This window comes from Telmatherina bonti (assembly GCF_933228915.1).
Source record: "Telmatherina bonti genome assembly, chromosome: 2".
In the NCBI taxonomy this organism is placed as follows: Eukaryota; Metazoa; Chordata; class Actinopteri; order Atheriniformes; family Telmatherinidae; genus Telmatherina; species Telmatherina bonti.
Genome location: NC_136620.1, coordinates 24,211,990 through 24,224,350, shown reverse-complemented (window position 1 = coordinate 24,224,350; position 12,361 = coordinate 24,211,990). Strand labels below are relative to the sequence as shown.

The following is a 12,361-nucleotide window of genomic DNA, read 5'->3' as shown; positions in this document are numbered from 1 at the left end:
TAATCTTAAATGTAAGCATTTGTCAAACTAACTTAAAGGTTTCCTATTTTCCAACACCTCTGTGAAACACATCTGAACATTTCTGACATCCAAATCGTTGAAACATCAGTAACTCATAATATGTACATGTGCCAACTCATAAACAACGTTCTTATATACTCTACCTTTAAAAACATCAGCGATAACAACATCATTTGGCATATAAGAAATAATTTAACGAGGACCATATGTTATTAAAATCTGTTTATTTTATAATATAATGTAGGTTTCATCATTGACGCTCGAAATAAAAGCTGCCATAAATTTTAAAGAAATGTGTCAGACATCTTTATGATCATGATGATTATTCAGGAACAGGGAAGTTTCACAATTCGTCAGCTCCTCCACTTTCTGGTGGCACTTTTAAGAGAAAGATGTTTTAGTTCATTTGGTGCAGATTATTTTAAATTATGGAGATGTGGTTAAGCTAACTACAATCATCGTGCATCCATTCACCTGTTGTCTGTAGGAGTTTCCATTCAGTCTGCAACCTGTGCCTCAGCATCTCCAGAGTCTTTACATCCTCTGTGGGTGGGGCCTGAAGCTGCTCCAAAGGAAGTGCAGGTTCCCCAAGGAGAGTGGAGGCCGTAAGGTCTACAAGTGCCTTCTCATCCTCCTGAAATTAAATGGCAGAAATAAATGTTGATAGCAGACAAACCTGCATAAATACAGAAATTAAGAGCAGTGACATAACAAGCATGTGTCAGTTCATGGAATGTGCCACATCCTTCTCACCTGCATCAGTACCAGTGTGTGTCCCTGTGCAAAGCTCCGCAGCAAGCCTATTAGCTGCTGCCACATGCTGTCACACACCCCACTATCTGGCATCTGGACCAGCAGAACAAGACTGGGGTCGTACTCGTATCCCAGAGGTAGAAGGAAGCCAAAAACAGAGTGTATGAACCCCGACATGTCACTGCACCCCTGTCAGATGACACACAACACAAGCACAAACAGTACATATACATGGTGACGAAAAACATGAACAACACTGTTTCTGTAAATATGACGTCAAACTGTGGCATTAAAAGTTATGCTTACAGTTTAATGAAAATTGCGAGAATATTACTGAATTACAATATTAAGTAAACTAAACCTTATTCATGAATCCATGTAGTCTACAACATGAACCAACAAATCTTGCAAGCCATTATGTTTCACTGTAACACACAGTACCTTCTTTAGGCACAGAGGAATATAATATTTGCTCTTCTGTTCCTGTCTGTCTTCACTGCTGATATGCACCAACAGCGTTTTCCTTAAAACACAGAGATTTTTATTAGCATGTTGCTATTGCCGTTATGGATATTTTATTCAGCTGTAAGAAAAGACAAGGTTTGATACGGGTAACTTAAGGATAATTACCCATCACTGGTTACATGGCTGGGGATCTTCCCGTTACCAACACACACAACCAAAACCCTGCATTAAGACAAATGGACATTAATATTTAGCATTAAGCTTTCAACAAAACTGAATTTCTCTCCATGATCTGATGTCATTTTGATATTTCACCATTTTTAAACACATTCTGTAGAGCATTTTGCTAATGCTCACTTTTGTACAATTACATTGAGAATATACCACTAAATTTACAGACAGCTAAATACATAAGCTTAATGCAAAGTGTGGAAACAGCTGGCCTAGCTTTGTCCATAAGAAACTAAATGAGCCTAAAACTCAAAGAATAGCAACACTTATACTCTACAATGGCTCTTACAAATAATACAAAATAGCATTGAGAGGTTAAGTTTCTTAAAATTTCTCTCCAGACACAATGAAAAGCACAAAAAAACGTCTTTTTGATTAATATTTCATTTGCATTGATTGTCTTACAACATAAAATAATTTAGTTAAGTAAGAACTTAGAGAGATATCTATGAACTTTCTCATGTAGCAGCAGGCAGCCAGTGATATTTGACTAAATTCTCATTTACTCTCTTAATATAGATGAATAATTCTTACAGGTAAATTGCTTTAAGTTATTTTACTTTACCAACTAATACTCAACAATGCAATACTCTTTGTATAAGTTTTGACAGAATCTATATTTCCATACCGGTTGCCAGGAGTCGCTGCAGAATGCTGGATCAGGCACATCATCGCCGTGGTGACGTTGCGGACCAGCGCCAAGCCATTGCATATCTTAGAGATAGAAACAGACAGAAACGTCAGTCTTTAAATTGAAATCAGCTGGTCAGCAAAGCAAAATATGTATTTACACCAACAATCTGAGCACAGTGATGAAACAGAAAAGAAACAGAATACATCATGGCTTTACCTGGTTCATTTCCATTTTCTTTATCAGGGTAATAAGGTTAGAGAAGGCCGTGAAAGCATCACTGTCGTCTGCATCTTTGAGGAAATTCTCCCTAAAGAAAAAGATAAAAACAATAATGAGGAGGATAAAACTGAGTAAAAGTAAATGGGTTTGCTGAATAATTCTCACTTCAGTTTGCTGACTATGAGTGGGTCGGGATCCTCAGAGGAGGTGAGTGGTTGACATCCACCTGGACACACAACATCATTGGGAAGAACTGAAGCTGTGTGAATAGGAGGAGAGACACGCTGTGGAGGCTCGGGCCAAACTTTTTCTTCTGGGCTTTTCTCTTCCTCTCCTATTTCGGGCCTTTCATCTTCTTTTTCTGCTAATTTTATCCGTTTGGTGCTGATTTCAGAGGTAGGTGCATCAGCTAGGAAAAAGGAGTAAGTTCATGAAGCAGTGACTGTGAGAGTAGCCGGTCATTAAAACAATGAAACTGAAGTAAACCAAGTTCAAAACTGTCAACACTTCTTGTGCTTCTGTAGAGGGTTGCAGACAGTGACATTCAGACAGTAACTGAGCTAAATTTGCAAATAATTATATGGATGTTTCACCTGCATATTTGAGGCTGGACCAGTACTGCCGATGAGCTGATCGAGCACACTGAAGGGACTCAAGCGCACTGAAAGACGGAAGTAAAACTGCTGCCGTTATAAGACACCTTAAACAAGTAAAATTTGATTGATGATGACACACACCTTTTGCAGGGGGCGCTGAGGTTTGAAAGTCGAGGCAGAGGATCTCCAAGCAATGTCTGAACTGTTTGACACACAGACTGGGACAAGGAAGTCAAGTTGTATCCTCCCTGGAAAAATAATTACACAACATAACCTTTTTAAAATTCTGTGTTCCTGTAACATGATCTTTCACAGGCTGGATGGAGTCTGGAGGACTGGAAGCAACATATGAAGAATTAGCACTGAGTGATGCATGGGACATGTTGCGTGGCCTGACCTCCAGCACAGCACACAGCTTCCCTCCAGCAAGGTTCATCAGCAGATGAGTCAAGTGGGCAAAGATGTCCGGAGTGGCACACATTTCCCCCTGAAACCAAAGAAACATCAACTTCAACTAGTTCTTCAGGTTCTGCCTCAGTGACTAAATGAAATGGGAATGTGATGCTACTCATGTTCAGCATTCTAATAAAAACAATAAAATGTGCTAAAATACTGTCATTTCATGTCACATTTTATTTGACTGCATTATATTTGGTACCTCTGGGTCACCGATGGCTGAGTCAAAGCCTGCGCACACCAGGACCAAGTCTGGGCAAAACTATGACAAAGAATTCCACGCTGAGAAAAACATTTTTTCACATAACGACCATCACTTCACCAAAAGGGAACTTTTGCAAAGGAAGGCTTACCTCGTATGCGACTGGCAGAAGAATGTGACAGAACACAGTGAGATAGTCACCGTTTTCCATTCCCACCTGAAATATCACAATGGGAACTGTCATATAAATGCACCTGCACAATACTTTCACACACCATTGTTGAAAGAAAGTTTGAGGTTTGGTCTGAATGGCAATTAGGTGGCGGTGGTTTCTACAGAGTTACCATTTTAGATTAATTACTCATGCAAAACACATATGAACATGTTCTCTGCATCATTAGATGCATTTTTTTCAATGATCAGAAAAGTAAAACAATTAAAACCTCATGTAAAATTACAATTTTAAACATTTAAATTAATTGACCTATTAGAATAAATTAGTTAACTGCAAATTATAGCATAAAAGCTGCATTCTGTACATAGTTTTAATGACTTTGAGACATGGCTCCAAATACAGATGCAGGCTTTAAAGTAGGACACAAAGCACAAATATTAGCTGTAAAAAAAACTAGCTATTTTCCCTATGTTACAAAAAGCTTGGTGTGGAGTTGTTCTGGAATCATTAAGAAACTAATCATCTCTGAACTTAACCAACCTTGTATTACTTAGAAAATTATTTCATGTCAATTTATTGCTATTTCACAAGCCATTTATATAAGAAAAGGGTCATTTTAGAAATTGCAATAAGTCATTCAAATTAAATACTGCATAGAGCAAAATATTTTATTTTGCATTAATCCCTCATAATGAATGCAGATATTAATAAAAATATAACACACGAGTATTGTTCATTTTATGCAAAAACAGGGAAATCTGTTTGAAGTCTGTGCAATTTCTTATAACAAGTAGGAATTTAAAGACCCTACATAATCCTGCTACTAAAAATTGTAAACAAAGAATTTAGTACTCTACGACCTAACGTCGCTTATTTAGAATCTAAGCTTCAATTTAATGCCATTAAACCATATTTTAACATTGTGTTCAGCAATGTTTAACAGCATATCAATGGTGACATCCATAACCTAAGTGCATGCATTGTATTTTCTATTTCATACCATTTTTTATTACAATCTCTCACATCAAATTACAATTAATGTAAAACCCAAAGGAATTATGTTTGTTACAGATACCAAAAGTTATCAATTTATGCATGTGCTGTTTTCTACTGAGGTCATCAAATACAGTTAAATTTTCTGCTTTAACTCTAAAAACTGAAGCTTGTGACTTTTTCTTTTGTGAATACAGTAGTAGTTAAAATAATAAAAAGTTTAAGATAAAGTAAACCAAATGCTTAAGAGCAAAAGTCCAAAAATATCTATTTACAAATAACTTCATGTGCAGTGTTCACTTACTTTGTTCCATGGTACATTTATATTGAATCCTGCACCATAAGCTTTACCCACACTGTCATAGTCTGATTCTCTAAGATGAGGCCAGAATTTCTGATGCTCAAAGCGGTGCCAAGAAAAGTAGAGAACACTAGTGGGAAAAAAAAACAAAGGTTGCAAGAATGAACAACATCCAACAAATCAATATAACGTTCCCCCACCAAAGACTCACCTTGGATCATCTTCAAAGCAGTACTGCACCCCTTGACCATGATGTATATCCCAGTCTATTATCAAAACCCTGAAGAAAAATGCAATTATTATACAACAGGCAGCTTTTAGAGAAATTAGAAATTTAATGAGAGGATAGCCCCTTGAGATGATACATCTCGTTTTCGAGGGGGTCCTCAACACAGACAGACAGATACAGATAACAATGCAACTCTTACTTAGACATAACCACAGCATTCACACTAGACAAAAACTCTCTAATCGCCCCTATAAACCCAACCCTTGGTACCAGCAAAATAAAATACATTTAACAGAAAAGTACAGTATATCCATGGACATACACATTTAAATAACAATTGTGATGGGCCATTGCACAACATAACTCAAAGTAAAATTGTTTAGAAGAATACAACAATATCAGAAGCAAGAGCAAGTTGTTTGTAAGTAGCTAAATATAGCTGTCCTAAAGCTTTGCTGAGAAGTGATGGATCTGATTGACACAGGTAAATTGTTCCAGTCTGATAGGGCTTTGAATTTGAATGCTCGACAGCCAAATTCTTTCTTAATTTTGGAACATAAAAAAACAAATGCTCAGTATGTCCGAGGTTATATGAAGACCCAAATGGAATTAGAAATTGAAGCCAGTGAAAATGTCTTCTTCATTTTAATGCTAACCAGTTCAGCGATGCATACATGTGACAATGATCTGTTCTGTAAGGACACCTTAGTACAAATCTACACAGACTATGATAAATAACATTGAAAGAAGGGAGGTTTGTATCAGAGGTATTCTGGTAAACAACATCAGCATAGTCAAGTATTGGAAGAATTAACTGAGTAATAATAATAGAAATAATAGAAAAGGTAAAGCAATTAATAGAAGAATAAAGAGATCTAAAAAAAATCAGATATTTTTTTAAAGTGAATCACATTAAACAGTTGCCAGTATGAACGTGTACAATAAAGACTAAAAGTCAAGCTACCTTTTAACTCCATACTTTTGTTTGGCGTATTGAGCTGCTATGGCCACATTGTTGAACACACAGAAGCCATTGGCAGCACTGTGCATGCTGTGGTGCCCTGGTGGTCTGTAAACAGGGACAAGGATGACAAGTCATAGTTTGTTTAACCATACATTGGTTTTCATTTGGTCTCCAAGGCTCATGGACAACCCCGTTGATATTAGATGTCCTGAACTCCTGAGTTACAAAAGCCTTTTTGACAAAAGCTCTTGTGTTTTTCTGATGTGATTTCTTCAAAGATTGTTTTCTTTTACCCTATCCACAGGCAATAAATATGTTTACATCATAAATCACAGCAATGGACCCTTGTTGCACAAAGGCAAACAAACAAAAACACCCAACAAATAACCAAGCACACAAATACTACATCTGTCTTACCTGACTAAAGCCATGCCATTCCTCACCTTTCCTGTCATAACGCTGTCCACCAGGTGAAGTGCAGACCCTGCAGCGAGTTTGGCACAGTGGTAGATGTTCTAAAAACAGTACATGACAAAGAGTAGTAAAAGTAACCACCACAACATGACAACTCATCCAGTACAAATGTCTGACACAACAGCCGAGTGAGAGACTAACTGGGTGGAAGTAGACATCGCCATACTGGAGGGTGAACTCCTTCAAATCCTCCAGAGTCATGTAAGGAGTCTTTTTCACTGCCTCCAAGTATTCTTCACTGTTGACAGCAATAAAGCATGCAATTAAGGGCTCAATTAAGGGACATACTTAATCAGTATAAAAGGACCCTGGTTCATCAGGGCTGACCTGTGAACCAGCAGAATCTCTTCATCAGTAGCCTCACGAACAGGTACGGAGATGCAGCGATCAGCAAGACCGCCCCTGACCAAAGCCTCGTAACTCACTGTCAGACGCTCAGGTACCTCAATCTTACATGCAGGACTTGAGGAAAAATCAATCAATAAATGAATAATTAGTGTTGGTGGTCTGTCAAATAATCCACTTTCACTTGTATAATAATAATAATATTAATAACTTATAATACTTATATCATAAGTATGATATAGGTTTATCATACTTATACAAGTATGATAAACTTGTATAAGTATAAACTACAAAAACCTTGACCTGTTACTTGTTCTGACAACAAGAACTTGCTTTTTTCAAACTTAACTATTCTTCATTGTGAAAACTTCATTTGTTTTCACAATGTTTGTTTCATGTATATATATATAAAAAAAAAAAATTGTAGTAGAAATAGATCAAAACAGTTAAACAAGTGCTGGCTTTGAAAGATTATTTTACTAATGTTAAATGTAAAAATAATTTAAAAAAAAAAAAAAAAAAAGTTAAAAGAATATTTACTACACAATTTAATTGAACAGATTAGGTGTCAAAGAAAACCTGATCAACCTGTATTAATGCTAAGCCAAATGGACTAAATACAGGACGTGAGTGAGATATTTGTACACCAGTATCATACCACCACTCTAACAATCATGCCGATTAACATCCCAATATTACATCCGCCAGTGTGGTAAAACAATGTAATACTGCAGAAGACAAAAAAAGTTCTTTTCGCTGGTAACATCAGCGTCCATGCTGGGAGCCGTTTAAGCAACAAATGATGAGCAAGGAGAAAATCAATTGAATTACAAATACTTTTCACTCATGGTGCACCCACTTTTGGCGGTGCCGCAAAGCACCATGGGGAAACTTCATAATGACCCGCCCACATCTACAATAATGGAACGTATGGCTACAATGCAATGACCGACGCTAAAGTGAAAAACAAACAACAACAACAAAAAAAAAGACCAAATTTCACCAAACAACTGAATCACTGAAAGTTGTTTTTTAAATAAAAAACAACGTAAAAAAATCAAGTAAATAACAACTGTTTTAATCAGTAAATCGTTGGAACAAACCATGTTAATTCGGCGTGTATCTTTTTATTTGTCCGTGTAGGAACCACAAGACGTTACATATTTAGTTCCTTAATTTAAGACGATTTAAAATGAGTAAAATAAGTCAGGCTCATAACACGACTCACTAATTAAATTTAACGGTTTGGAAATCCAGGAACTGAAATCTCAAGGTATACACCCCTTGATAAGCATTTAAACTGCATGAAAGTTTCGCAACAGTCCCTATGGGTTTGCTGGCCTTTGATAACATTAAAGTTACACGTTTAAAGAAAACAGACTAACTCTTAATTTACGAATCGTGTCTTTATTAAAGCATCTAATTTATCAGTACGTCAGCAACAACAAAATGAAACATCAGAAGAACGTCAGAGGAACATATGAGTTATAGTCAGTGACTTCGAGGGTATACTCGCCAGCTCTCATCAGTCTATGGCTCTCATTCAGGTACCTAATTAGTGTTTGTTACTTACTCAACCCAGAGCAGTTTATATCTTGTCATCTCCACATCGTAAATCAAAGCTGTTCCCATTGTAGAGAAAGCGATTGCAATACTTTCTGTCTATATCTCACTGAAAATTATGATATTCGGGAAAAAAAAAAAAGGAAGGAAAATCGATAAGATTTAAACTTTGATTTTAGAAAGACTGTATCCTTACAACCGTACTGTTTGAAAAGATCTCAACTGTCTTTTTACTGCGCAAAAGGCATGCAAGTAGTGGCTGTCTGATGGTCTGAGAATCAGCACGGAGGCTATCAAGCAACAGCTCCATCTGTTGGACGGAGTCTGGTACTGCTGCAATGGACATTTGGAATTACAATCTCCGATAATGATATTCAACCAGTATTTTTCTTGCAACTTTTTTTTTTTTTTTTTTTTTTTTTTTTTACAAATCTTTGAAAAAAGCTCTTTGAAGAAAACCTTAACAACATAGGATTTAGATCTAAAACTTTATAATTTACTTAATCTAATTCTTTGTCTTTTCTGTGAGATGTGAGAAATATGTGGGTGCTTGTCCATGTACATCCCTGCAGGTGATAGTATTCAAGTATTTTGAATTTAATCTGGGTGACTGGGGGCCATTATAGAGAGCAAAGCGGGGAGATAACATGAGAATATTTATTTGGCCGGGTGGGTGACCATGCAGAAGGATTCTCTTCTATTTGCAAACACATTAAGTGCTATGTAAAACTTCTGTCATTTTCCCATTTATATTTTTCACTTCAATTTCCATTCCTCATTTGCCATCAACTTCTGTATTTTATCTAATAATTACTGGCTTTCAATATTGGGCTCCTTTAACGTCACTTTTCGGAACTGAGCATTTTTTTTCTTCATGAATGCTTACATTCAGCTATGATGCAGCCTAATTCCATAATGGCACAAAAATGCTTCCAAAATGAAGAATATATATGTTTTCAAGTTTTCATGTCAAAGGGTCTTGCTGTAACTCCTCTGAAATTGTCAGTGGCTGTTTTTACTGTAAATTTGAAATCAAGTGTGAATTGGTCTTTGCCTCATTGTCTCAGTGTTGGCCCTGTGGTAGACTAAATACCTGCCTTGGCTGCAGCCCACTTCTTGCCAGATAGCAGCTGAGAAATGTTCCACGTCCCCACAGCTCTGAACTGGATTAGATGTATTGGGAAACTATAGATATATGGACTGCTGAACTGTGTTTTGTTATACTTATTCATTAAATATGGTGGACAAAATTGAACAAAAACTCCAGTATTATACAGTAAACACCACAAACTTTAATTCAGTCAGCTTCTTGGAGGCACTTTATTCAAAACTGAATATAATACTTTGATAAAACAGGGGGTTCTTTAAAAAATAGCTGTCCTGAAAAGATTTTTATTTTCTTTAAAGTGTAAAAAAAAAAAAAGAAAGAAAGAAAAAAGCTTCTTTTAACTGTTATTTTAACAGATTGTAAAAACAGTACAACACAAACAAACAGGACAGTGTATATTAAGAATACAAAATAGATAATGTTACATGAGAAGCTCTGTAATGACCGTAGGTCATTTCTGGATATAGTTTTTTTGGAAAGCAAATTAGTATTTCCTGTGGGAAATTTTGCCAGTGAAACCAGCAACTAAACTGTTTTTCCAAGATGAAGATGTTTACTTTGACAATATTGACATATGACAGTTTATTTGCAGAGTGCCAGTGTTACTTTGAGACTCAGGCTTTACTGCTGGCAAACATCAAAATGTAATTTTCTGCTTCCTAAAAGTGAAATTTTATTTCATTGTGTCACATTTTCCAGTATTTGAGTTCATGTGGCCTCTTCTTTGATCACATCGACCACCCTCTCCCTCTCCTTTCTTTCCTCAGTTTTATCTGTTGTTTCCTCCTGCATCCTTGTGGGGAAAGCTGAGCTCCTTTCCTCTTCCTCCACTTCTTCTCCTTGCTTGTTTCCTTCCATTTCCTCCACCTCTCCTCTTCTACTCCTGCACCATACAAAGAGAGCCCCTCTGCATCTCTTCCTGAATGATGGGTCGCAGGCAGCATAGAGGAGGGGGTTCAGGCAGGAGTTGAGGTAAGCTAAACAGGTGACATATGGATGAGCAGCCAGTAGAGTTTGGTCTAAAGAGCATGAATATGGGACAAACCCAAACTCTAATAGCATGGACACAGTTTTATTAATGTGCAGTGGCAGCCAACACAAAAAGAAAGCCATCACTAAGGTGATGATGACTCTGAGAAGTCGCCGCTGGCGTCTTCGGTCAGGTCGAGGTCCTTGTCCAAAATGTCTGCTGAGCAGGTGGGCCAGTGAACAGTAGCAGACAAGTAAGATGACAAGAGGAAGCAGGAATCCAATTATAGTAGATTTCAGACTCAAAGCAGCAGCCCACCACATCTCTACTCTCTCTTTGTCAGCCTCTTCCAGCTCTGCTCCAATCAGCATGGAGTAGTCCATCTGACAGGAAAGGACAACAGATCTAGAATCAGTGGATTCCAATTCATCTTCAGATTCTGGATCCATTTCCACCTCCCTGACGGAGCGCAGCAACAAGCCAGGGAGAGCAAGTACTCCTGCAATCACCCACACTCCTCCAAGTATCCACAAAGCTCTGCTGGGGCAGCACTGGGGAGCGTGGTGGCTGGATTGCCGGCGTCCCGTCAGAACCCAGTACCGCTCCACACTGAGCATGCTCAGACTGAACACGCTGGCATACATGTTAAGAGCAGTGAGGAAGCTGCTGATTTGGCAAAGTGGTCGCCCAAAAGGCCAGTGGTAGCCTGTTGCTGTGTAGACAGCCCAAAGGGGGAGAGTAACGAGGAAGCAGAGGTCAGCTAAGGCTAAACTGGCTATTAAAGAGTCTGTTAGTGAGCGGGAAGGACGAGGGAGAGAGGGAGGATGAGAGGACGAAGTGGAATAGGGGGAGAGTCTGAAGCTTTGTGTTGAGGAGTCACCAGAGTTTGTTTTGTTTGTTTGTGGAAAAGACCTGCGGTGAGCTCTACCTGCATCAGTAACCCTTTGCTGACCGGTTCTGAATGTGCAGCACAACTGTGCAACAACAGTTTTCAGTGTTTTCCTCGTTCCTGTCCTTCTTCTGTCATCTCGTTCCAGGTAGGCCCAGAGCACCAGGCTGTTTCCAAGACAACCAACCAAGAAGGCCAGCAGGTAGACAGACGGAATGATAGAAAAGGATGGTGACCACTCGCTATAGTCACAATGGAAGATGGGAGAGGGAGAAGGTGAAGGGGAGGTAAGGAAAGCTAAGTCTGACATCTTTGTGTAAGTTTAAAAAAAAAAAAAAAATTGCCAATAAAATTCAATGAACACCAAACTGAAGTGTGATTAACATGATGTCTAGAGGCAGGAAATAAAAAAAACTCCCGTACTAGTACTTCTGTTTTAGATAAAAGTGGTCCAAATTCCAGAAGTGAGTTTGGTTCCTGTTCACTCTTTACTTCTTCTGAATGTTGACTTGCTCTGAAAAGTCAGTGAAACACAATTAGGGTTTTACAACCTTTGAAGAACCATACATCTGTAAAAGCACATTCACACATTCATAATTGAATTGAATTGAATTGAATTGAATTGAATTGAATTGAATTGAATTGAATTGAATTGAATTGAATTGAATTTAATTTAATTTAATTTAATTTAATTTAATTTAATTTAATTTAATTTAATTTAATTTAATTTAGCTTGATTTGTATAGCCCCTCTTCACAACAATGTCAATTTAG

The 12,361-nt window shown here is 37.6% G+C and overlaps 2 protein-coding genes across 2 annotated transcripts; both read right to left on the bottom strand.

Moving 5' to 3' along the window:
- Window positions 1-140: 140 nt before the first annotated feature.
- On the bottom strand, window positions 141-8,829 carry hdac10 (histone deacetylase 10). Its single transcript, XM_079258884.1, has 20 exons — window positions 8,632-8,829; window positions 7,041-7,175; window positions 6,855-6,951; window positions 6,657-6,754; window positions 6,240-6,344; window positions 5,258-5,326; window positions 5,050-5,176; window positions 3,729-3,794; window positions 3,578-3,637; window positions 3,317-3,406; window positions 3,061-3,167; window positions 2,917-2,984; window positions 2,489-2,732; window positions 2,321-2,411; window positions 2,099-2,184; window positions 1,405-1,461; window positions 1,216-1,297; window positions 775-963; window positions 496-655; window positions 141-399 (listed from the first exon to the last, which is right to left on the bottom strand). Exons 1-20 carry the CDS (start codon window positions 8,688-8,690, stop codon window positions 365-367), a joined length of 2,025 nt encoding a protein of 674 aa, XP_079115010.1. The 5' UTR covers window positions 8,691-8,829; the 3' UTR covers window positions 141-364.
- A 1,608-nt stretch (window positions 8,830-10,437) lies between these two features.
- Window positions 10,438-11,898, bottom strand: aplnr2 (apelin receptor 2; the record flags this gene model as incomplete). The annotated part of the gene is made up of 1 exon (XM_079256969.1): window positions 10,438-11,898. The coding sequence occupies one exon, from the start codon at window positions 11,896-11,898 to the stop codon at window positions 10,438-10,440; it is 1,461 nt and encodes a 486-aa protein (XP_079113095.1).
- Between the last annotated feature and the right edge of the window lie 463 nt (window positions 11,899-12,361).

What these genes read in the sequence shown, in the direction of transcription:
- hdac10 (XM_079258884.1), bottom strand. Translation starts at nt 8,690, where the DNA reads ATGGGAACAGCTTTGATTTACGATGTGGAGATGACAAGATATAAACTG. An exon ending in TAAATGTACCATGGAACAAA is followed by an intron (nt 3,795 to 5,049) that starts GTAAGTGAACAC and finishes GTGATATTTCAG; the next exon opens with GTGGGAATGGAAAACGGTGA. An exon ending in CTCAGCGCCCCCTGCAAAAG is followed by an intron (nt 2,985 to 3,060) that starts GTGTGTGTCATC and finishes TCCGTCTTTCAG; the next exon opens with TGCGCTTGAGTCCCTTCAGT.